General features: G+C 40.6%; 1 protein-coding gene across 1 annotated transcript; it reads right to left on the bottom strand.

The window, feature by feature from the left end:
• Nucleotides 1-1,748: 1,748 nt before the first annotated feature.
• Nucleotides 1,749-23,400, bottom strand: LOC100548146 (vitellogenin-2). Its single transcript, XM_031554978.1, has 35 exons — nt 23,361-23,400; nt 23,228-23,248; nt 22,976-23,127; nt 21,414-21,665; nt 20,660-20,830; nt 20,405-20,553; nt 20,091-20,241; nt 19,813-19,970; nt 19,566-19,731; nt 18,654-18,779; nt 18,077-18,295; nt 17,294-17,511; nt 17,079-17,176; nt 16,392-16,516; nt 16,169-16,270; nt 15,398-15,517; nt 15,122-15,311; nt 14,268-14,361; nt 13,960-14,145; nt 13,343-13,487; nt 12,999-13,221; nt 12,734-12,909; nt 11,815-12,384; nt 11,265-11,315; nt 10,921-11,010; nt 10,267-10,479; nt 10,029-10,171; nt 9,510-9,648; nt 8,844-8,979; nt 8,205-8,391; nt 7,783-7,874; nt 6,596-6,693; nt 5,662-5,821; nt 4,155-4,316; nt 1,749-3,445 (listed from the first exon to the last, which is right to left on the bottom strand). Exons 1-35 carry the CDS (start codon nt 23,398-23,400, stop codon nt 3,327-3,329), a joined length of 5,442 nt encoding a protein of 1,813 aa, XP_031410838.1. The 3' UTR covers nt 1,749-3,326.
• Between the last annotated feature and the right edge of the window lie 3,215 nt (nt 23,401-26,615).

The following is a 26,615-nucleotide window of genomic DNA, read 5'->3' as shown; positions in this document are numbered from 1 at the left end:
CTTATCGACCACTCCAACCCTGTTGGTGATAGGGCTGGAGACTCCTGACCAAAGTCATTGCTGTGCCAAAATCATCACAGGCAATCTTCTCACCTCGCCATCTAAATGCTCAGAAAGCACCTTTTAGAACAGATGGTTAAAAGTATTAAAATATCACTAAAGCCAAAATATTTATTGTGTAAGGAAAATTACTATCGTTACTCATTGGAAGCATTTGGTGCTATTGCAGCTTGCGCTAACTTTGCCCAGGTTATCCCGACCTGACCAAAAGGCACAAACCTTATCTAACTGATAGTGCTTCACAAGGATTATGCAAAGCCTGGGCAGCACTCCTGTGACACCGCACTGATGCCCTTTGGTTGCTGCACACACTGTCATCCACAGCACTGCCCCCGGGAATCCTGGGTGGGGAATCCACCCAGCAACACTAACTCCCACCACTGTCACAAAGGCCGCAGCAAAAAGCAACTGCTCGCATGCATGTTTCTCTTACCTGCCTTTCTTACCAGGACATCACATCAGTGTTCTTGCCAACCACGCACCGATGTGGGTGAGGAGGGACCTGGGGGGGCTGCCAGGCATTGTGGACACAAGGTTTCCAGCTGATGAAGACATACAAACTGGTTTGCCTAAAAAAAGGGCAGCATCCTCACAAAGTGGGGTCCCTTCTTCTGTCAGTCAGCAGCCAACCACTTGCTGCCACTCGCCCTGCTGCTTTCCATGAGCGGGTCTGTGAGCAGGTTCCCTTTTCAGGAGCTCCATGAGGCTGCTCGAGGTGCAGGGCTCAGCTGGGTCTCTGGTCCCTTGTCCTCAGGCGAGGTGTGGAGTTGGACAATGGGCAGGGGGCTGTGGGCACCGCTCCCATTGCAGGTCTGTTTGGCTTGGGATTTGAATTTTCTCCTTTGGGGCTGCCGCTGTGTGCACACAAACTGGGGAGGGGAACCAAATCATGCTTCTGAACCACCATGGGAAGGGATGGGCTCACAGGGCACAGAACTCATCTCAGTTTTAATCAATGCAGCAGGGACTCCTATTCAAGACAATTTGGTTCTCCTAAGGCTTTTCAGATGAATTTTTTTTATAATTGAGCAGTTGGGATATAATTTATAATACTTGATACACTAGACTTTGTACGTGCATCAAGGATGTTTTACCGGTACTGTATCCTGGTTGTTTGTTTTAACCTCTTCCTCCATCAAAGTGACAGAGTATGACAGAGAAGCTAAACCATGCAGGCAGTGAGCAGCTCCAGGGAGTTGTGTCATGTCTTCTGAGATTTGGCAAATGGTAAACATTGCTAAAGGATTCGCACACACCTCTGCTGGCACCTGGTGAAGGGCTCAAAATCCGACATACTACTGAATGTTTATATGCAGCTGCACAATTTAAAAATGAAACCATCAACCAACGAACCCTATCTATGTAACTTAGCCATGTCTGGACTTTGAGGTATAGCAGCTCATATCCCAATACAGAGGGAGTTTGGAACCAGCTCCCTCATATCTCTGGATGTAATTTCCAAATACTACAGACCTGTCAGTGAGGAAACTGCCCTCAGTTGTGGTGGAGCCCTTTCCCAGCAAAGCTGGCATTCTCAGAGGAGTGTTCCATTTTCATCTCTTGCTCATTGTTGCATTCACCCACCCCACCCCAACATCCGGGCAGTGAATACTGCACCCCAAGCACCCCACCATGCTGTGGCCCAGACAGGATCCTCTCTGATGCTGCCCCACAGTCTGTCAGTGGAGATTTTATCTTCGTGTTTTTCTGTGTGGAACTGAATCTTTTAATCTCTGTGGGCCATTTCTCCAGCCTGTCAAGAACAATTTAAACTCTTGTTATGGCCCCTCTCATCCCCATATACTCACACCTCTTCACCATTTACATTTCTCCAGAGGATATAGCCAGAATTAAAAAAAAAAAACAAGTTTGGGGGGAGGGGAAATAAGAAAAAAAAAAATCACCATTGTGAGGTAACAATCAACTCTGCTGTGCCCAGGAGCAGCCATGAACAGCATTTCCGTGGAGCTCTAAACAGTGCCTACAGCACAGGGCAGGAAAGGAAAGGAGGAAAGGAGCCAGCTGCCCACCTTCATGAGAAGCCTCTGATGTGCTGGATGCCTCTGGGCAGGGCTGTGCTTCCCTCGGGTTCCTAGCGCCCACAAGCCCTGATGCCTGGGTTGAGAACCCCTCAAGACCTTTTCACCACTGCCCGGGTGTCTGCCCTTCATGTTGACTTTCCAACAGCTTCCCTTTGGTATCGAGGAAGTTACCTTTCCAAACTATAAAAGCCACATACGTACAAACACTGAAGTGCCCATGATGCTGGAGAAAGCAGAATGACACAACTTGTATAGAGCTTTCTCAATCCCTTTGCCCAGCAACCACCTTTCCATTCCATGTGGTTAGAGGGAAGTGCAGTTTTGCCTTCATTGGTTGCTCCTGATTTTAAGAATCAAATCACTTATTTCTCTTTTAATTAATTTACCAAAAAACTACAGGCATGCAGCCTGCCAGTCCAGCCCAGAGCAGACAGAAAGACCAACCAGGAGCACACATCTGGAACCCTATCGCCTCCAGCTCTCAGGGCAGCCGAGTACATCCCTCACCATGCCCAGAGAGACCTGCTGTGGGTGGGCTTTGCACCCCAGGTCTGCTCAGAGACTCTTGACTCACACCAGCTTCTGTGTGCTGTGTGTCAGGAATGTCACATTTCCTCTCTAAGAGCAGCCTTCTCCATATGCTTTAGATTCAGGTTCATTCCCTGAAAGCTGCTTCCTACGACAGCGCAGGCCCATCACACTGTCGCTGCAAAACACCTCTTTGCATTGCTGCTGCAGAGGGCGCTGTCTCATCCAGAGCCAAGCAATTCCTACTGTGGTGCCCAGGATCTCAGCACCATGGAAGGAAGCACAGGGGAAACAAGCTGGAGCCTCCTGGTAGGCAGCTCCTGCCACTCCACTCAACCCATACTGCAGGTGGGGCCTGCCACAGACCCTTGCCTGATGTACATCTACACAGCAGGCTGCCACAGCCTTGGCTGGGGTGAAGAGAAGCATTGCAGACATCCTCTTGCCACAGTCAGTGAAAGAAGGAAGCCTTCACTGGTTTTTCCATGCATGTATTTATTATGAAATCAGATAGTTATAGGCAATTAGAATAGTTTCTACAATAATAAAGTTTAATACTTTAAATTACTTGGGAAAATTCCACACATCTTTAAGCATTTAATTTAATGTTTCCATTGCTTCTTGACATGAGTCTTCTTACACCACACAATAAAAACTAAAATGTTTCTGTATTCTCCAGTGCTGCAATGTACAGCTTCATGTACTGCATTCTTCATTCTCACATGAACATGCTGTGTGTGCATCAACAGTATCCTGCATGTCCTCTGACTTCTGGTCAAACTTCATCTGTTTGTCAGCCAGGCTCGTAGCTGAATCTGATGATTAACAAGAAATGGAAAGCAATCAGCATGCTTTAGAAGCAGTTTTGCAAGGTATGGCATTTACCATGCACTCATCGTTAATTAAACCAGGCTTGGCTTCTCCTTGCTGTCATCCATATTTACACTCAGCTAAGTCAAGCTGAGATGTTCCAGGAAAATCACTTACTTAATAAGTCATTTCTACATTGGAAACCAGTTCTTCCATGTAGAATTTTATTAAAAATACATTTAGAAAAAGAAATTGTGGTCTTAAAGGAAAACACACTTTGAAAACACACACAAACGTATAATCAGTATAGTCTATATCTATCTAATCTAATCTCTTTGATATGCAATATCTCTACAATATACTTGTAGAAGGGATATGTTCCGGTATCGCCACACCTGTGGGCAGGAATCCTGTTCACACCTGCCCTTCTATGGCCTAAATCAGCTCAGGAAAACAGGATTATGCCCAAAGGCAGTGATCAGTGAAAACATACAGGATGAGGATCACTGTTTCAAGGTGTGGAACATGATCCTGAATCATCACATGCTGCAATGCAGCTGAGTCACATATTGACTGTGCTCTTACCCTCTCCTTACAATGTTAGATCCAAGGATAATGAAGAGGAGATCAGTTTAGATTTTAAATGCCACTGCCATGAAAAGCAGTAAAATTAGAACAATTACAATTACAAAATTACACTTTCTGTGGACTTACCAGCTGGGAGGCAGTGGAAACCAACAGTGACTGGAGTTGTCTTGGTAGCAGAGCATCCCTTCATACAGCGCAGCACAGGCTCTGTAGAGTAGCACTTGGAATCAACACCCGCAAGCTGAACCGTCTTCTCAAGCTTCACGAATGAACGATGCAGTTTACAAGCTGTAACAGAATCACTGATGGTAGTTTATGTTCTTACGTGCAAAATCTTCAAATCTCCCCAGACTGACCCATCTGCCAATTTGCAAGCAAATTGCTTCTATAAAGACTGAATGTTGATCATAAGCAAAGCAGCACTGCATCACTGACTGATAAGCTTTTCAAATCAGCTAATTAGATATGGAGTTACTGAAATTTAATTTAAACTGTAACTGGCTTAATTTCTAGATTAACATGTAAAAACAGTCTGGAATATGTTCTAATAAACATTTTGCAAAGTAAACTGGCTCACTGAATAGCCACCAAACAACATTCAAAGGTTTTGAATATTCATCAGTAGAAAGAGGAGAGGGGTGTTTCCAAACAAATAAAAACAATAACTAAAGAATTACACCATTACCACCGTCATTCAGACTCAAAATTGCTGCAGAGAGAGCAAAGATCACTGCTGCCAGCTGGTAATACTGGTCTCATTTTGGATTCCCAGGACAAGTTACAAGTGTGTGAGTGGCTAAATGAACCACATCTAAGCTTTATTCTCAGCATGTCAGACATTTTCACCATATGCCAGAGGGAAACACAGAGTGTGGCAACTAGCAATAGCATGAATTTTGTTGTGTGCACGCCTATGTACTGCACGTATATCTAAAGCAAGTCTGATGCCAGGTATTCTTTACGAAGACACATAGAAGAATGACAGTTGATATACAGCTGGACATGTGAAAGTCATCTCCAGGTAACAAGTAAGTCCTTCCCATCAGGTTTACAGAGGTAATGTGCTTGTTCTCCTCCCTCCTCCATGGGATGCTGTTGTACCATAACCTCAGCTGAGAGAATGGAGCACACTGTAAGATCCTAATCTACTGAAACACTTAAAATATAGCCCTTTTATTTTTTCCTTCATTTCAACTATGTAATTAAGTCCCTGGAGCTACTTGTGTGCTCAAATGTTTGACAGGTTGCACTGGTTCAAAACTCAGGTGGTGAGCCATAGTAATTACTAATCCCCATCTGCTTTTTTGGTGGATCAAATGTTGGCTGGAAAGTGCTATTTGCTTACACCAAACCATTCAATGTGAATTTATTTTCTTACTTTTTAAATTTAATCTTCTTCTTCATAGTTTTCGCTTCAAAACAGTGGTTTCATTTCAGCTTGATTCATTTCAACTAATTAGGTTTTTCTCGGATTTGACTAACTTCTAATTTCTTATTCCTTTCTAAGCTGGAAAATATTGGTTATATTTAATATAACTGAAGAGTGAGACCTTTATAAATGTTTTTTCCAATGTATTTACAGATTTAACATTTTCTGAACAATACTAAATTAAATTAATCGTAGCTTTCATACCTCCTTTACAGGGCGCTTCTTCCAAGATCCAAGAATGACCAAAGCTCACAGCATCTTTAGCTAGAAATCCATTGGGCATCCGATACTCCTGTTCACATTCTGCATCATATTTTCCACAGATTCCACATGTTTTCCCTGCCATCCATAAAGCAACTTGAATCTTCAAGGAAAAGTAAAAAACATTTCAAATTTAAAACAAACAAACATAACAAGAGTGTGGAACAGATTTTTGCTATGTATGTGCCTTTCAGTATCATAATACAACATAGAATGGCTTGGGTTGGAAGAGACACCTCAAGGATCATCTAGTTCCAGCATGGCAACACACAAACATATAAATGCTTTCCTTCTTTGCTAAGAGCTCACACGTACCTCACAGTCAGATGCCAAACTCCCATGATGCTGTGGTGCATTTAGCTCCGTTGCAGCCTTTAAAACCTGCTGTGCCTGGCTAGCTTATTAAGTAATTATTAGTTTTGACTATTATTCTGAAGCTTCTGTGCGATTGATGTTTTCCTAGTAGGTGATAAATGCAGTATGATAATATTGATTTTCTTACATTTCTGTTTCCCATTTTTTTAGTACAGCCTTTCAAACATGGACAGAAGCTGAAAACTCTTTTTTCTTCTTGCAGATACACTGCTGACTCAGACTATGTATGCTCACAGGCCCATTTTCCAGCACACACTTGCTGTAAGAATAAATTAGTATTGGTGAAGGATTCTTGGATGTCCTATTAAGAAACACAGAGAAGGACTCTGCAGCACTGGCTGCATTATCTTCTTTTATGTTTGTTTTTTTTTTGGGGGGGGGGGGGTCGGGTAAGGCCTGGACAGATTTAGCTTTGCTACTGGACAGTATTGCACTCACACATACAGATATAAGGAGATCATACAGAAATATGTCATCTAGATTTATGAAGAGGAAACTATACCGAGAATGTTTGTCCATCGAAGTACAATTTATCGATACCAAAGGCTGGGGCAACAAGTACAAGCCCTTGGTTTTCATTGTGAATCCACAGAGAAGCACCTAGAAGAAGAAAAGAATATAAATAATAATAATAATTTAAAAAAAGAAATAATAATAATTTAAAAAGACCCAAACTGTCTCCTCTAATAGAGGAAAAAGTAGCTATCATATTTTAAAAATTACTCTTTTGCATCTTTTGCTTTGAATTCCTCACTAGTTCTCAAGAAGCACAGACTGTAAAAAAATAAAGAGTGTACACATAGATAAAAAGTGTTTGTAAAAAGTTGGAAAATAATTTTAATTATCACAGGTTTACTTATTTTTCTTGGGATTATTAGCATATCACATTTATTCCTAGAAAGGCTTACAGAGCTGCTTATAATACCTGTGCAGTTGTGCAGCTATTCGAAATTCTGACTACATTGCATTGGAGTAATAAAATACAAAAAATAACACGATTGTCACTGGGACATTTTTAGCACAATTATTGCTCACTAAGTACATAATAATTAGGGCAGAGCGCTGCACTGGCAGATGCTAACCCAATTTCAGCAAGATTTATCCTGAATCCTGTATCACAGATACATAGTCGGGGAGCATCTGCATTGTGCATTCCCCCCAGCTGTGTAGCAGAGAATGAAACAATGTCCTCCTGTGTCCTTTTACAGAAAAAATATCCCTGCTTGGAAATAAGAAAGCAGCCTAGTTTTCCTGTATATGCACAGTTCTCTGTATTTATGCCTGACAGATTTCAGAATATTAACCAGATGTATACCTATGAAGCAAAATGAGAACATCTTGTATCTATGAGGGTGGTGAAGGTTTTATCAAGCAAGGTTTTATTCCATAACTGATACATTTCTCCAATTTGGAGCTCCAGTGGGAGCCACAGCAATATATGAAACAGTAGTTACACTTTACTTTGCTTGGCCACCTTGAGTGTTTCATGCTCTAATTGATCTTTGTAAACATTCACATGCAAGTGAGTAACATGCAAATTCTTAAGTAACAACCTGACAGCAAAGGATATAAATACTTACTGAACACAAATTTGTGGAAGATCTTTGATACAATTCTTTTGTCTACTCTTCCTCTCTTTCTCCTAACATACACATGAAAATGAAACCAAGGGAATGCTGTGTCACTTACCAGCAGATACGAGGGAAATGTTGGCAGTGGGGCTCTCAGCCCCGTCCACCAGCAGTTTCACCTGTCCATTCACAGGATGCATGTCAATTTCACTGTTAAGAAGAAGAAAGTTCTTATCCTGTTTGTATCACATTTATACACATACACTGACCAAGTGATTTTCTTGCTCACTAAATATCACTGGTCACAACATAAGCACATTCCAACTGTTTAAATTACTTTGGGGCATTCCTATCACCTAAAATGCAGGATAACAACATCATAGGCATCATGTTCAGTATGCATAGCAAGTAAATAAGGAAAATGCTGAAAACTCATGGGCTGCTGAACAAAGCTGAGCAAAGCTTAGATCCAAGCTCCTCTCCCACTCCATGTGGACAATGCAGTCCCTCATGCAATGGGAGCTGGCACAAGTTACTTACTGACTGCCAATCTTGATGTTGATGGCTTTAAGGTTTGCAGCTTCTTCAGCACTTTTCATCATCACCAGGAACTTAAGATCAGAGCTGCAATCCTGAGCCAAGACGTGATAGCAGTTTGCTGGCATCGAGTAGTTGAATTTGACTTCATTAAAGGTTGTGATCTTGTTGTGTGAAACGGAGCAGCGAGCTGGTTAAATAAAATGCCAGTGAATATTTGCTTTTCTGTTAAGAAAAGCTGTTAGAGGGCATGTTGTATTTCTAGTGCTGTATTATTTCATGGTTGTTTTATTTTTTCTATATATGATATTTTTGTATAGACTATAGGGACTTTTTGCCACCAGCCACCCATAACTTCTAAAAAAAAGCATGAAAAACACAGCCCTCTGTCTAACAAAGTAATTGCCAGAAAGTTTATGTTATCACTTCAGATAATTGTCAGTCTTGATTTCCCTGAAATGCTTTCTCTATATATGCACAACATTCTCTCCCAGTTGAACTATCCTTGCACTATTGCATCCCATTCCCTAATAGACTGGAGACAAATAATCCCAGGAAAAAAAACTAAAAATCAGAAGATGTTCAAATTAATTCCTGAGGAAACTGAGGACATCCTGCTTCTGAACCTGATCCAACTCTGACCTTTCAAATTCTCGAGCACTGCAGAGGGGGCTTCAGCAAAGACATTCCAGATTGGAGGCTGCAGCTCTGAAGCTGGGATCCTCGGACCCACAGGGAGTGATAGAGGAAGCCTCATGGCTTCTTGATAGAGGGTCATCTGAAAAAGAATTTGGAAGCATTGTAAAAGTGTAGTTGTACCAAATATTCACAACAAACAGCTGAGATAACCTTTTCTCCTATATGGAAATCAATTTCAGTCTCTTCTGCCTTGGTTGACAAAGAATTTATATGAAATTATGAATTGTGTTCATCTGATTCACTGCACACGAGATTTTGCTTCTTTTTGGTATGGGTCATAATTCAGTTAGTATTCATGAGAGAATGTATTACTTCCTTATCAAATGTGTTTATGTGAACACTTACGGAGCTCCCACAGATGGAAATGCATGTCTTTGTGAGTACCCACCATGCTCTTTTTGCAAGAACGAAACCACTGTATGAATATTCTTTGATGAAGTATAAAAAGATTGAAAACTCTTAAGAGCCGTTTTCATCATTTACACCCAACTGATGCTTACTTTACTTAGCTTTTCCTTCTAAGAATTGGCCCAGTATAATTAAACAACACCAACAGTCTCACTTTTCTATGAGGAAAACATAGGAGAGCAATGACAGTTTCATATTTACATCAGGCAGCTTGACAACAATATCACATGTCCTCGGAGAAGTCAGAGCCACGACCATCCTGGCTTGTCGAGAAGGATTCTTGCCCATTCTCTCAGAGAAACCCAGCATAAATGCAGCCCCGGGGACAAACTTGTAAAACCTTCAAAAAAGGAAAGATCTGGTGAAACAGAGAGGCAAAAAGAGGCACCCATCCAAACCAGGCAGCTCACATTTGTGCAGAAGTGTCATACAGGTTCTTCGGCATCACTGGCCACATCCCCATAACCACTCCCTGCTTTACTGATCAGCGTTCAGAGAAAGAACCTGTTCCTTGGTTTTCAGTATGACCAGCTCAAAGAATTACTGTACACAGGGTGGCGATATCTCCCACTCGGGTTTTGTGTCCAAGGGCAATACTCAGACAGCTCACAGACTTAAAAAATAGCTGGTACTTTATTCCCTAGAACCTCGTGGGTGGATACTGATTTTTCACATTTGACCAATATCATATACAAGTAGCACTAAAGGTTAAAACCTCACCATTCAACCATTGATCTGACATTCGAAGGAACCTTGGGCCACTCCAGCTTCACTTGTGCAGCAGGGTGCCCAGCAAACCGTCCAGTCACCAGCTCAGTAGAAACCCTGTAGTCCCGGCAATTCCGGCCCCATTTCAGGTAAGCCTACAATGGAGCGAAAAGCGGTCCATTTTTAAAAACATTGAACATTATTTTATTGCTATGTATGTGGTTGCACGTGACAATTTTTTGAGCCTTACCACTGCCTTGTGTGCATTGAGGACCGAAGCATCTGCACAGAGCTTCCACTTGCTTGAATCTGTGAGGTTTGTCACAAATACCTGCATCCGCGGCCTCACGGAGTCAGTATCAGTGTATACAACAAGCTGGAGGCCTCCTGTCTTCTTATTGTTACTAACGCCATGGAGAAAAGCAGCTAACACTGGGGTTTTGATGTCACCCAGAAACTTAGGCTAAGAAGAAGGGGGACAAAGTTTGCAAAGAACAACATTACAAAGGAGTTGCTATGGAGCATTTTAAATGTAAGATCTAGCAAATAAAAAACGGAACTACAAATATATAGCAGTGTATGTACTGCACATATATCTACGTGTGTCTGTAAACTCTCATGCATGTGCCTTAGCATGAGTGTGCCCCTGCAAGCACAGAAGGATCTCATCGCTATGTTTGAGATAAGCCAGAATTTGTGCCGTTTACTGAACTACACCATGCTCATCATGAAATGACTGAACCATGAAAAGCATGTAGGGGATCTACAGTGTGTGTCTCACTCTTGACTGATATTCAAAACTTGACAATTTGGTGTTTCTCTGTTCCCATTGCCCTAGCTGAACAATTACTGCAAATGCATGGCACTCTGCCACTCTTCCAATGCTAGAAATGATGCAACTAACCCAGGAAGCAGCTCGGGATGTGTCACGGCTGGATCTGGTAGAGGAGTATCTGCTGGTACCTCTGTCAACAGGGAGTTTTCTTTTGGGGAACTGCAGGAAGAAAACACATCATGCTCATGTAGGTAATTTAAAAACCACACTTGAAGAAACTGCACTAGGCAGTGCTGCAGAATATCCTTTGTTATGGAGCTTATTACTGATATGAGTCTCAGAAGAACAACCACAGCTGATTTGGTGTTATCAGTACTGCAGTTTCCCTCAGCAAAGACAACAAGTGGACTTCAAGGTTTTAATTTAGCTTGTAACAGATTCCAAACTCAATTAACTAAGAATGGAAAACTCACCTCTTGTCTGTGTGCTGATCTAAAGCGATACTGATAAATCTCATGATGCCCCTTTGAAAATAATAAGAAGGAGATGAAAAGCCTTGGAAGAAAAGAAATGCTGCAATTGTATTCAAATCTGAGCACTGGGAACTATGTCAGAATTTTAGTAATTATCATTCATGCATAGTTTTCTGTATGCTTAGTTATAAGCACATAATGCAATAGTCAAAATGGTTGAAATAGTTTATATAAAGCATTAATGTTTCTACTGCAAAATAAAAATATAAACAAGCAATTTGTATAGACAGAAAGCAATACATTGGTGAAACATGCTTCTCTGCCTACAACAAAAGTTTCAGCAAACTTGTAGAAACTTTTGAGATGCTCTAACAGCGACAGCTGAGCTGTAGCTTACTGACACTGCAGCTGTGTTTGCAGAATAGATATTAAAATTTGTTGTTAATATTTACTGTGTTAATTAATAACTTGATACAAAGCCAGCTGCCTTGAGGAGTACAATTCACAAATACTATCAGCATCATTCAATTTACTGACAAATATTAGTTACCCATATTTTGGAATGCATGCTGCTGCTGCTGCTGCTGCTACTGCTGTCATCTTCCAGATGTCCTGAGTGATGCTCATGGCTGTGGTGACTCACTGACCTGCTGCTGCTGCTGCTGCCATTTAGACGCCGTGACTGATGGCTATGGCGACTTCTTGTCTTGCTGCTGCTGCTACTGCTCCTACTACTGCTATCTTTGCTGCTGCTGCTGCTCTTGCTGCTGCTACTGCTGCTACTTGTGCTGCTGCTGCTGCCTCTGCTGCTGCTACTGCTGCTCTTGCTGCTACTACTGCTGCTGCTACTACTGCTGCTGCTACTACTGCTGCTGCTACTACTGCTGCTGCTGCTTGAGTCTTTGTTTCTAACTTGCTTTACTTGATCATTTTCCTCTTCATCCATAGGCTTTTTACGATTAGGAGAGGAGGCAGAAGATGAGGAAGAAGAGGTGGCAGTTGAGGAGACAGAAGATGAGCTGGAGGAAGTTTTTGCATTGGGCTCTGTCCCAAGCTCTGCTAGCATAGCATTTCCTTTCTTAGATGGTCGATTTTTTGGGTGCTGTGTTTTGTTTGCAACCTGCAAAATAATTCATAGGAAATTACAAGAGAGGGGAAACATCTGTTTCTGTATTTACAATGTGAAAAATCTGTGGGTGTCAGACAAGCTGCTCACCACAGCCTTTCCTGCCCCACCATGGAAGCTCACTCTTCCACTCCAAAATCTGCCCCAGCAAGGAGGACCAGTCCCAGCTGGATGCATCCCTCAGGTCAGTCTCTCCAGATGTGACACGGGCTGACAGCACTGGCACCTTTTGAAGTAACCCCATCCTGGCTTTCCCATGTCAGTTTTCTACACTAGCCTTCAAATTCTTTATGGCTTTATTTACTGGAAAATATCCTCCCCTTGCAGACTCCAAGTCTCTTACCTTGAACACATTTTCAATGCCTAGAATCCTCTTCAGTTTAGCTTGAATGTCCTCATACGGAGAAGATTCATCCTCTTCCTCAGACTCTGAGTTTACCTCATTAATTATTTTGGAAGCTGCTCTAGATCCTGCCTGAATCTCCAGCTGAATTTTGTCAATATCAGCATCTGTTGGAACTGCACACAAATTGCACAGATTAAAAAGTTATACCGCTTTAAGGGGCGCTAACAAACCTAATAAGAAAGGCTTGTGCTCAGTATTGTACCTGGCATCAAAACTATTTTAGCTTCATGTTCTCCAATTAATCTGTGCAAATATGTGTTCTTTATGAAACTGGCATCTCTTGACCTTCTGGAAAAGCAGAGCTGGCAGCCAAGACGATGCATTTTGAGGCAAATATCTCGTTTATGTGTTCTTTTTCCTGTGCTATGGCGAAGATCTTCTTGAGAATCATGGGACTGTTTCCTTGGCATGCTGTCAGGCTCTTGCTGTAATGGAGATGAGCATGTGAATGTCACTGGGAGCAAATCATAGGCAAGAGTAAAACTGCAGGTATAGGTAGCACATAAGGGGTATGTGTAACTGTGCAAGCAAAAAAGAATAGGTTACCATTGTGAAATGTTCCCTGGAAGCCCTCTCTGATGTTTGGAAAGGTTCTTCCATAATTTTCAATGGAGCATCTCCCGGCAGAATTGAGGTCCTCTTTTCAGCACCTAGTTCTCCTATGTTCCTTGATACAGCAAAAGCCTTATGTCTGTGAAAATATACATAGAAAGTGGTAAACCCATGTATTTGGATTAAACAAATTATTGTCCTGTCTTTGTCAAGTGTTATGACACAAGCATGTTCTTTGAACATGGGAAGTGTATATGCAACTGTTAGTATAAATATTGATAAAGACAATTAAGAGGTCACGAGGAACATCACAGGCAGTTTTCAAAGCATGGGTAAATTTAAATAAATTTCCAAAATGAGAGACATTTATTTGGAAATAAAAATATTTAAAAAATAAGAATTAGTAAAAAAATAAATAAATTAAAATAAAATAAAATTAGCTCCTAAATATTTGAGGCATATTTTGACTTTCAATTCCCTTATTTCTCTTCTTTGCCCTTTATCCTAAAGGTTATCTATCAACATTGCTTGTCTAGAAACCTCCATAAAACATCTGTGAATTATGAACTTCATAAGGTTTCCACAACAGAAATGAAGTAATGCCATCGTACCTTCCAACCACTATCTCAGTTTCCTCACGGCATGGGTTTGTTTCAATCTTAATATTTTTCAATTTCATATCTATCTTGGCATCAAACTTCATCGGCATTCTTGTCTGGACCTCGCCTTGAATTTCAACAACGTGTTGAAAGTATTCTGTGTTGATGCCCATCGTTGCGACTGTATGCACGTATAAACTGAAATAGAGTGATGTGGTTGTATGTAAGAAAGGTGTTCGCTTCTACGTTGAGTTCTCTGTCATAAAAAAAAGAAACAAAAAACTTCCATCTATAATTAAGGCATAAGAAATCTGCCATACCTGGGGTTTAAGTCAGACCGAATCTGCATTGTGGATTCGAGCAACTGAGAAAGTCTAAAATCTCCAGTTAAAGGTGGAGTCATCTTTCCATCAACTGCAAAAGACAGAACAGCATTTTAAAATAGCAAAATTAAAAGAAAGGACTTGAGTGTAAGCAAGATGCAGTTTTCAGGAAGAGGTAATATTTTCTCTTAATACAGTGAAAATTGCTGAAAAACGAGACATTGAGACAAAAGGTCATTTTTCAAATCTTGAAAAGAAAAAAATATACAGAAAACTTGTTCTGTGTTCAGGTGCTTCGGCCTCCAACCGTTTCTGTGCTGCTGCTGGGCTTTGCACTGAAGACCCAGAACTGGGCACAGAACTTCTGGTGCAGCATCATACGTGCTAAGGAGAAAAAGCCTTTCGGAGCTCGCTCTGCTTCAACTTTGGCAGCCAAGGATGCAGTTGGCGTCCATTACCACAAGGGCACGCTGCCGATTCACCGTCAGCTTTTCCACTGGGCCTCTCAGGCCCTTTTTTGCAAAGCTGCTGCCTGGGCAATGGCCAGTCTGCACACTCACGAGGGTTTACTTTTCCCTTTGCCACGATTCAGCACCGTCCTGTCAGGCCATCCCTCCAGCCTGCCGCTGTCCCCTGGAGCGGCAGCCTGACCCCCCAGCACAGTGACAACTCACCATTTTCATGTGTGCCCAGCTTCTTTTTTAATACTTTCACTACCTCTCCTCCTGTGTTTTAAGACACTACAAAAATCAGGTCTTTTTGTTTGTTTGTTTTTCTATATCTTTCCCCAGCCTCTCTTAGCCTGTCCCTCCCACCTGCTAGCACAGCAGACCTTGTACTTCCCAACCCACCGCTGACTGCAGCTCGTGCCAGGGCAGTGGTGTAGGACCCATACTCCAGCGGCAGGCCGAGGCAGCTGGGAACCATGTATCGCAGCTCTCCCATCCACACTGGCTGCGTCCACTGCCCTGCGATGCCATTGCGGATCTGGCTGATGATTCTCTTCATTGCCGTGTTTCGATCAGCAGGTTCCACTACAGTCTGCCAGAGGACAGATGTCCAAGGGGTGAGGAAATGAAGTGACAGTGGTGTCGAGCCTTGCAAAGAGAAGTAGGGGGCCCTGATACCTTCATGGCCTGTTGCAGGACTTCCTTGTTGATGTTGACGAAGGCCACTTCTTGGCCAAGTATTTTCAAGTAGGCTGATATCAAGGGGGTTTCTGTTGGCAGCTCTTTCCATCCCAGCAGCTAGGGAACAGATCAGGAAACAAGTGAAGTTCCTTAATGCAACGCTTTACAAATGGCAGTTTAGCAAGCCAATGACAACTGTTAATGACCAACTCAGCCTTCTTTTGCCCCTCATATTTCCTTGGTATTCTGTTAAAAGTGTAATGTTGCTATTTTAGACATCCTCCCTATCACTGTGATGTTCCTTATCCACTGTTCATTTATTTACAGTGAAATAACTTTAATACAGAGGACCTAGGCCATTTGTACTGTTAAACCCAGTTTGAAAGCACTGCACCAGATCATCGTTTCTCTTGAAGATAAGGAGAACTTCTTACAAACTACGCTGGGAAAATGGAGGAAGGAGAAAACCTGCCAGGCACAAGAGATGTTTGTACTGTGACATCCACTTTCCCCTTCTCTCACTGCTCTGTCTGCAGTCATATCTGAGGTGGGAAGGAAGTGGGGGTGCAGCGAGACTTGCAAAAATCTCTGCAGTGAGACTTGCTGAAGGAATATCTCCTCTCACTGCAGATCCCTCCTCTTCTGCAGAGATACTCAAACTGACTGCTGGTGGGTAATATACTCTCTGAGATGAGCTTAACTTTTACGATAAGCCTCACTAAATATCTCCTCATGTAACCCACACATTATATTACTAAAAACACGCACAGCTTTTCCAAGCTCCTTTATCTTCTTGTATGTGGGATATTCAGCAAACGGGATGTTTCTTTTCATTATGACATCTGTGAGGCCTTCTGCTCGGATGCCAACCTACAAAAACAGTGTGAGAAGGAATAGTCTGAAACATACTTACAGAGTGGAAACTTAGGAGTCAAATTTTAATATGAAAATTGTTCTATTTGCTTTATTACTAAATTAAGTAAATATTTACCTCTATCAGATCAGCCACTGAACCTGCAGAATTTGCCATCAATTTGGAAATTATTGCTGATGGGAACATAGTTCCTGGGCTGTTCATAACAAAAATTTCTCCAGCAGCACCAACTCTATAGTTATCTTGGGTGGAAGCAAACAAAAGACCATTTTTCTAACCATTCTACTCATCATTCAAGACTGCATTTCTGTGGCTTTTTCAGTTACTGACTCTAAGGTATATCATTACATAAGTTTTAATTGTTCAGGCTCAGATTAATAAATACTTATTCCTGTTCTTTTAAATATGTAACTGCCACACTTAATTCAATTTCTTATCCAAATGCAGAATGTTTTACAGAATGACAGGAGCAGCAGGGAAATGAAACCACAAAACAATAGATCAAGGGAGACTATTGAACTGACCCGAAGTATGCTAAGTATGTATTTCTGTAGCAAAAGGAGAAAGCTTCTACTATAGCTGTAAGAAGAAATAGATTAATTTTTCAATAAGAAATAAACTAAACATTTCAGAAACCAACCTTAGCAAGTATCTTACAGAATTTCTTTTTGCAGAGAGCAGCAGTTCTAAGAGGAAAAACTTTTCTAGACTCAAAGTACACAAGTACTGACAATTTGCATTCCTCCAAAGGACTTGGTAACCCTTAAGAAGGGATTTCTAAAGTTGCTGAAATGCTTTACTCACCAAAGTAACTGCCTGCTCGAATGACCTTGCTGCGCCAATAGCTCAGCCTGTCCAGTTTGGGGGCTAGCAGCTTAAGGGCAATGTTGCAAGCTGAAGATCTAAACAAAGAAAGGTAATATATCCAGAAAGAAGCTACACTCCATCAGAATAAGAAAATGAATTCAGTTTGTCAGCATATGCAGAAAATAGCACACTTTATCCTTGTCTCTACTTACATGTTGTACATAAATGGCAATCTGCTCTCTGACAAAGACTTCATGTGGGAATATACAAAACTAGCCACTTGCAAATTGCTTTCCTTCATTGCCACGTTAGCTATCGTCGTGATCAAAGCAAGGGCAGGCCTTGTCTCAAAGATAACAGCACAAGCCATCATTCGTACCTCAGGGGGAAGCGATTGGTCTGCAAGGATCTGGATGAGATAGCCCTGCACCTGGAAAGAGGAAACACGTCGGGAATTACCAAAGACTGTCTGACTGGAGTCTGTATCATATAACACCTCTAGCTATCTACAGCACTTGAAAGGCCAAAGCCTTGCCTACACTCGCCATATAAATAATCCCAATGGTCAATGGAAAGTCAATGGTGACTCGCTCGACTTCAGAGAAAGGTCTAAAACAAACAGCCCTATGGCAGTGTTTTGCCTGAGAAGTCAACAGAAGGTCTCTCTCTCTCCTCCTGTCTCTTGAGGAAGATTAAATTATCCACTTCTAGGTGGCTACATTTCTACCATACATAACAAACATCAGACTTAATTAGTTATATCGGTTGACTTCAGAAACAGTGTTCATTCCTTCTGAAAATTTCCTACTGAATAATATTTATTATGTATTGCCAGAAAACATTAGCTGAAATGTAAGCTTGTATTCTGGTGTTCTTAAAAATAAGCAAACATAATGAAACCACAGATTTGATGTTATTGAATTAATTACCCTCAGAGTATACATTTTCCTTCTTCAGTTCCTTAAGCAAATAAATCCCTGACAGATGTTACTTACTGTTTTGGGATCCTTCCAAGCTATCTTTCTCAAGGCCATGATGGCATCTATCTGAATGTGGATTGGGATATCAGAAGCACTGGATGAAGACGTTGGAAGGAACTTCAGGATACGCTTTAAGCTGGCTGGTTCTCCCATGTTGCCAATGCACTTCAGAGCTAATTTCATTTTGTCTTCACGGCCCCTGCTGATTGCTTCATCTGCCAGGTCATGGATGGGCTATGGACAACAAAGCACAGTTCAACATTTTCCACCTAATATATATATACACGATGTCCCAGTAAAAAGCCGATCACAATAAAGTAAATCGTTCTAATTCATTAGAACTCAGCGATGACTGTAGAGGAGGAAAAAAAAAAGAAAAAAAAAAGTGAAAAGCTGTGTATTCAGTGATGAAATTATTGTCTAATTTAGTAAAATGATTTATTGCCTTTGTTCTGGAGGAGGACAGTGAAATATGTATTTGTCTAATTGATTGATAATTAATAAAAAAATGTCCAGTTGACATTTTCATACCAGATCCAAAAAGAATTAAGCCAAAGTAGTGTATATTAACAAGCTATTGGGAACAACCCACCTGAAGAGCTTCTTTAGGACATGCTGAGGTCTGAGAACAGTATCTGTTGACTACAGAACTATATCCCAAGCAGGCCACTTGCTGAAGCATAGGATTTTTCTGAATTCGAGAGCTGGTCATTAAATCCTGTGGGGAGAAAAAAAGAAAAGGAAAATAAATAAATAAAATTAAAATGAGCTTTTAAGACAATGCTTGGCATAGCTTTCAGAGAAGGAAAATCATCACAGCTTATCTAGGGGGAGTAATTTCAGAATGATTGTTGTTTACATCAAAACAAATTAAATCAGCTTGTAGACATTTCATTAGCAAGCTTCACTTAGGACCTTAGTTCCGCAGTGGTTTCAACATAAATAAGCACAAATATTAGTTCATGGAGAGCCATTTGATTTTCCTCAGCTGAGCATCACACATAGTGAAGATTATGGGTGAACATCAATCAGTAAATAGAACATCTTTAGAACAGTGTGTGTCTCAGTTACATTAACAAAGCACTGTCAGTTAATATATTTTGCTTCCTATTTATGAAGAGAAATACTGACTAGAGATGGGAAAAAATCCTGTTCAATATAAATGATTATATATCATCTATTCTATTCTATTATTAGCTATTCTATTGACCATGCAAACAAAGACAAAGATTTGCCTGTAGAAGGCAAGGCACGTTAGTCCAGCATACTAAAATGGTACTATTTCTCTCTGTTAAGAGAGAAGGGCTCTTCTATCACTATAGCAAAATGAAGAATTATCTTCTCATATATGTCAAAATAAGAAAAAAAATCATGGATCAGTATTTGTGCAAAACTGGTATACATGATGGGAGAACCCACTCTAGTGAACTTAACAATCAAAGGTTGCCATCAATTAACATTCTTTTTGTTATTAAATTGGAAAGATTCATGTGGATTTACTCACTGCTGCTATTGGAAGTGTGTGTTCATCAGCTTTCATCAAATGGAGAGTCAAAGATACAGTTAGAAGGGTCTGAATATAGTTGAGGTCATCACTGCGAATTCTGGTCTTGAGGAATTTTAGTGCTTCTGTGGTGCCACTCACAGAAACTGCACTCAGGAGCCATCGCCTGCAAGCATGTTAGAAGAAGAAGTCTAGCTCTCAGGTCTACAGAAATGAAAAATTCTTAGCAGGTCACACAATGAAATACCTGTAACGAGGTTTATCTGAAACTTGTCTCCAGACAGACTCAAGAGTGTCAACACTTGCTATCCGGCAAAGCTGGACCAGCTCTAAGAATCTGTATGCAACATCGTCATGGAAATCTTGTTGGTTATTCAGGATTATGTGCTGCAGTGTTTCTACTATCTGTACAACACAAGAGAGAGAAGGGACGTGTAATTAAATCCTTTGATATTTCTGATCATATTTCTGGTCGCTCTTAATTTTCAATTAGGAGACTGATTCAAAGACCTAAAAATTCCATACCCGTTGCTCAGGGTTTTTTGTCTTGATCAGCTGAAGTGGCATCTGTGGTAGTACAGCTGGGAAGTGGTAGCGAAGGCTGCCATAGCTCTGCATGGGGATGTCTGGGGCATTGCCCCGCTCACTTCTCACCTCCAGCAAGGTGAGCTGCTGTCTGTCAAGGGACAGAGAAGAATTAGAAGTTGTCATAAAATATGTGTACTTACAGCTTTACCCAACTGCTGCTGGGCTTATTTCTCTTCTCATTGCAACTGGGGGTGAAAGGGACCATCAGAACTTGCAATTACTCTCACTTAGAGAAACAACCCTGCACCTACCTTGCTTCCATGACAGCCACCCCAGTAGGCTCACTGAATGGGGAGATCTGATACACCTGCTGCGACACAACCTCTGTGATCAGTGTGCTGCTGTCTGACTGCTTCAGCTTGTAGGAGAAAGCAGCAGTCCCTTTGGTGAGCCTTTCTTTCTAGAGAAGCACAGAAAGACCACAGAGTGAATGGGACAGATGGCTCATGTTATTCACCTTTTCCATCTGCTTGGTGTGAGGAAGGTCTTCCCCATGTCTCACATACCATCATGTCCACGGGGCAGGGATAGATGTAAGCCATCCCAATGCTTTTTTGCACCTTTTCCTGGCAATTATTCGCGTCCACGGTTTTGGTAACAGATACTCGGCTATTCTTTCTGTCTTCCTGGATGACATACCTTGTGTGGCAAACACCTCCAATTCCAGCCTGAAAGGATCAGGAGAAGGAGAGAGACCTGTGAATTGTATCAGGATTTCCCCACAGGAGAGCAATCTTTGAAGTATCAGTAGGAGGGTAAGGATACACCGAGCCATGTTTTGGGTGAAGACAGACTGGATAAGGATTCACTGAACTATCTTTTGAAGCTGTTACCATTGCTCACAATTAATCCTACTGAACTAAAAAACAGACACAAACACATGAAATAGGCATATTTTAAGTTCAGTCAAGGAACTCAGAAAAAGTAATCAACTAATTAATACAAAAAATGAACTAATAAAATTGATCATGTTGCTGCAGCAGAGAAGCTATATAACAAACACATTCATAGCTAATGGTTCCTTTTTGATGAAGGCATTGCATTTTAAACAAAGCAATTTAAGAAATGTCTTTAAAGAATTCCAGTAAGACTAATTCCTTCAACATGTTCACATGTATTTTCTATGTGAATGAAAAACAAGTTTTTCAAGACGTATGCTTGAAAGGAGATTCAAATAAAGAGACACATGAATGAAGAGCACCTAACCAGAACGCATCCTTCCAGCAAAGTTGTTTTAGAAATGGAATGGGAAACACAAACCTCTTGTAATTCATAGACGTTCTGTGATTTTTTAATGGTTATCTGCAACATGTTCAATATTCCTCTCACTATGTTAACGCACAGATCTGGGCAGTCTTCTGGGGCATAAATGTTTCCAATCCGTCCACTGCTGTATTCAAATTTGAAGGGCCGGGTGAAACACGATGAGATCGCTTGGGTGATTTTGGAAGATCGAGTGAATGAATCCCTGGGCCAGACCCCATTGTATTCCTCCACTTGTGAAGAACGGATCTGAGAGGGAATTAAAAATAGATATTTACATGAATAAAATCACTTTGGTACTAGAAGTGTGAACAGATTGGAAGAAATTGACCTAACCACTAGTTATCTACTCCTTCCTTCCAAATTTAGGCTTATATATCCATGTAGGAGTTGATTCTTTGATTCATCTATCTGTTGCTTACTTTGTAAAATCGGTACGACTCCTGGGGCTCAATATTGCTCTTTTGTGGTAGAGAAGCAGTTAACACGTCCTTGTTAACTCTTGGGAAGATTGTGAACAGTTTAGTCACATTAACTACATACGGGAAAAATATCATTCAAAAAGTAATAAAATAACATTTCAAATAAATCAAATGAAATTTCCTCCATTTTACTTCAGCCTTAAACTACAATAGCTGTACCAGGATCTGCTTTAGACTAAATTTAACATATAAAAAGTAAAATTATTCTAATTCTAACCCCCCCCTCCAAATATTCTTAGAATGTTTCTTTTTAATTCTTCCCCTCTCAAAATGTTTATTGCTTTGACTAAACAAGTTACCATATTTGATCCATAGTTGTGAATTGATTAAATCAACACTTCTTCATTTGTTTGCTTGCTTCCTTCTATGTACAGAAACACAGTGGAAATTAGAAGCAATTTTACTGACTTTGTTGAAGTTACTGCAATTTGAGGTGTGTTTTGCAGAGCACAGTCTGGGGCACACAACACAACAATTTCAAGATGAAGACAACAGTGAGAAGTACAATCCCTAGCTCATAATTTTAATATCTTACCATCATTAATGACAGAAGTTCTACAGCTCTTCTAAAACCCTTGAGAGATGTCCTTTTTGATGCCTTCCACTTTTTTTCCCAAGTGTGTAAACACAACCTATGCTTATTAATTGGCTGTATGACCTTACATCTGTGTATCTGCATTTTACATACCCATACCCATTTCTCCCCACAGGATTTGGAAAAAATTATTGAAAATTGAATAAAATCTTAAAATCAGAGGAAGCTTTAGCGCCTTAAGTTAGAAATAAACATTTTGTAACAGAATCCCTGGTACTGACACCTCTACTTTGCATATAAATTTTTGAGAAGCCCCTGCTACAAGCAATTATCACAACAAGCACACGTAAGAAATTGGATGGTAAATCACTCCTCAATTTTGAAACTTCAGTTTGCAAACCATTCCCTGAAACCTGCAGGGCTAAGTTACCAATTCTGTTCCCGTAGGCCTTCTTAGAACACAGGTGAGGAAAACACAAGTAAATGAACGTGACTTAAATTCAGTACTGGTTGGTATGTTTGGAACGAGATGTGGTCAGTACCTTAAGGAAGTAAGCATTCTCTGACAGCCCACTGATCTCCAGTTTGCTGCTCAAGCGCACACCAGCTTTGCCCAAACTTCTTTCTTGAAGCCCATTCAACATAAAACCTTCATAGTTGTACAGGTAACTATTTCTGCTTCTGAATCCTGGATCTGTGGGGAATACCAGCCATTTACGCAAAAGCTGTAAGCATATTCTAATGAATAGTCATCATAACAAAGCCACCAAGTTTATAGGTAGAGATGTACTTACCAATGTCAAACTTCTGGCTGCCTACAAAAAGAGATAGAAAAACCACATGAGTTATATCCGGTCTAAACCTAGTCGTTGTCAGTGAACTCAAGGAAATTCCAGGGAAGAATGAAGAAGGGATGCATAAGCTTACCCACAAGGGTGAGCACTAGTGCTAGTATGATCCCCCTCATAGTGAAGGTGAATAGGGCTCTGCCAGGCACGGTGAGACTTTTATGGAAGAATGTTCAGGAACACGTGGCTGTTTTCTGCTGAATTCTCAAGTTTTTTATCAGTTTATGTAAACACTTCTCTTTTTGCAATCATAACTTTTCTTCACAGGGAGTAAAGAAAATCAAGTATTGCCTTGGCATCTCTGACAAAAAACCTTTGTCTGATTGAGCAGAAGTTTCACAGTAAAACACTTACTTCGGCATTTTCAATAAATTTAAAATAGATGTGTTACTTGCTTTCCTAGATCGGGTCATGGCTGGCTGCTGGTACATGGCCCTGCCACAGATGAGATTGGTTTTGCCCAGGTTATGTTGACCTGGCACCTGACCCAAGTTGTTATCTACTGATAATAACCCAATTAGCAGTCAGTGTCATCTACGTTGATTGTGCTCTCCCTCTTCCCTCAGCTTTGGTTTATGGCCATTTCTGTAGGCCAGAGACTAAGCTAGATAAACCTTTGCTATTTATGTATTCATACGTGCACCAACACACATGATTTAACAGGCTACTAAGAAACAATATACGGAATCTACGTATTTATTGAAATCACAGATCAATGTGTCCTTTTCAGCTCCGGTCATGCTGACCAGGAATATTTTTTAAATGAACAAAGGTTTCATAATCATTCTGTAAATATTTTATCTTCCAAAGTAAATGGCAGCAAAATGGGAACAATTAAAATGTGCAGATTCTCAGCAGCAAGGCAAGAGGGATAGAAGTGCAGGTCAGCTAGAACTTTCACATTCACTACAGAACCAAATACAAAATGCAGCCAAGTACCTGAATTGATGCAGGCTTGCAGCCAACTTCATCACTAACAGTGATTTGTATTGATAACACAAGAACACATTCACAAAATTGTCTGTTCAGTTCGCAAAATTGCCCTGCGCAGCCTGGGGCCCTGGGCTGCCTGGTCTAGTATTAAATGGGGAGGTTGGTAGCCCTGCCTGTGGCAGGAGGGTTGGAGATTCATGATCCTTGAGATCCCTTCCAACCCAGGCCATTCTGTGATTCTGTTCTAGAAACGTCAGGAACGTGAAAACAGCTCATCAAGTACTCTCAGAAATGGGAGATAAACAAAGAATGAACTAAGAGAATGAATGAGTTCTTGTCAACCCTACAAAAAGTCCTCCAAAGCAAGCTGGGTGGCAGTTGGATCAACAAGATCAAGCATACATGGTCTTCTGCACTGAAGGATGTTTTTAGAGGAGCAGCTTCCAGCAATGCAATAAATTATGATCTTCGAATCACACAAAAACACTTGAGTTATATTCTAATTCAAAATCTATGACATACTCGTTCTTTGGTTATTTTATTTCTGTTTCCACAGTAGGACTTACCACAAGAAAGTATACTGTGGCGAAGTGTTTTTATGACAACAATGCAGTACATTTTTCTATTTCAGTAGTTGCTAGTAACTGCTCTTTCTGGATTGTCAGTCCCACAGGTGTTGACTTTTTCAACTGTATTTCATCTGGACTTCAATTCCATTTGGAGTTCTCCTACATCTGTTTGGGAACTGCTACAGAATTCACATCAGAAGACTACACTGTTGTTGCAGGGATTTGCAATCAATCAATTTATGCTCAGGCAGACAAGTGTAATTTGTGCCTCAGTTGATAAAGTGTTCACAACAGTGCACAGCCAGCCCTTCTCTATATTTGTAACAGATTTTTTATAGTTGACCCTTTCTTTATAATAAAGTTATGTTTTATGTATTTCATTCTTTATCACCTACTTCTCTCCCAGATTAGATTGGTGGGAGTGATGGTAAAGAAGAAAGCATGTCTCCACCCACAAAAGCTTCATGGTAACTCCAAAATAAAAAAAAAAAAGAAAAAAGAAATGCACATAAGTAGTAGAATTCAATGCACACAGCATTCTCCTTGTCCTGGAATCCCGGAAATATTTTCCATTCAAAAAACCTGTTTACATTGGTATTATTTGGAGATTTATTAAGTAGTTTCCTTGGCCCAGTTAAAATATATATATATACACAATAACCTCTGAGAAGAGCAAGAATATGGTCTGAGTTTTTTCTACACACGTAGGAATGTATTTGTCCTGCTGCATCTACGTAGAGCAAATCTGCAGCAGCTACTAGAAGAATTACTTCAAATGTAGAAGGGGGCTGTTTTGTAAGGAAAAAAATTCATAAGCAAAGCTTTTTTTTTTTTTTTTGCTATGCAGTCTGCAAAAGCTATTTTGTATCGTTCTCAAAGAAAGAAAATAAATGAAAAGCTTAACAAAGGTAAACTAAACCTGGAAAATAACTTCCCCTACTCAATTAAGCTTGAATTTATAGTAGAAACATTCCCATTATGTAGACTGAAAAAGAAGCCTAGATAACAGCACACAAAGCATGTTATATTTAACAACTTTGTGAAATAAAACAGAGATTGTAAGATTCATCTTTTCAATATCACACACAAGTGTACTGTACATGTCATTTTCACTAGCACTCCCTCTTATGTAGGCCACTTGCCCCTCAGATAGACACATCTGTGTAGTGACACACCTGCACAGCATTCATGGGAGGAGTCTCCCCCTTTGCTATTCAAAAGTCTCTGATTAAGTAGGCTCCAGAAGTTCTAATGCTTCACCATGATGAAAACAACGTCACCATAATACCATCCAGGTGATCTGCAACACTCACACCATTATTAGCAGCAGCTGCACATTTAGAAGCTTCCTCATCTCTGCACAGAGTTATCCAAAAACTCTACGCAATGCTCTCCTTCTTTATAGAGAAGGAACTGACCCTGTACCCATGCCCATGAGACCAGCTCAGGACTCAACTGCATACATATTTCTAGCACAGTTGATTCTTCCATACAAACATTCAATAAAATTTCCACTTCTATGATATAGATCACAGAGAGTTTAAAAAAGTTAGTACAATATAATTAGGTTCCTAATCGTTCAATAGGCACAACAGATTAAATAAGTTAATATATTGTTTTGCTCTTCAAAAGTACTATTATCCTCAAAGTCATCATCAAGAAAAATTGCTTTGTAAATTGTCCAAGTATGCAGCAAGAACATGTTTAAGTGCCCCCAGAAAACATTAGAGAACAATAACTTCAGGACAGCAGCAGCCCCTAGTGGCATCCTCAACTCATAGTGGCATGTGTCAACTACGGATTTACAGATCTTGAGTAAATTAGTTTCAAAA

Source organism: Meleagris gallopavo, chromosome 10, assembly GCF_000146605.3.
Source record: "Meleagris gallopavo isolate NT-WF06-2002-E0010 breed Aviagen turkey brand Nicholas breeding stock chromosome 10, Turkey_5.1, whole genome shotgun sequence".
Lineage (NCBI taxonomy): Eukaryota > Metazoa > Chordata > Aves > Galliformes > Phasianidae > Meleagris > Meleagris gallopavo.
This window is presented reverse-complemented; position numbering and strand designations above follow the sequence as displayed.

Excerpts from the sequence above, each read along its gene's own strand:
- LOC100548146 (XM_031554978.1), bottom strand. The coding sequence starts at position 23,400 with ATGAGGGGGATCATACTAGCACTAGTGCTCACCCTTGTGG. Across the intron at positions 19,732-19,812 it reads TCAGATAAACCTCGTTACAG|GCGATGGCTCCTGAGTGCAG; the intron begins GTATTTCATTGT and ends ACATGCTTGCAG. Across the intron at positions 16,517-17,078 it reads TCGAGCAGGCAGTTACTTTG|ATAACTATAGAGTTGGTGCT; the intron begins GTGAGTAAAGCA and ends CTTCCACCCAAG.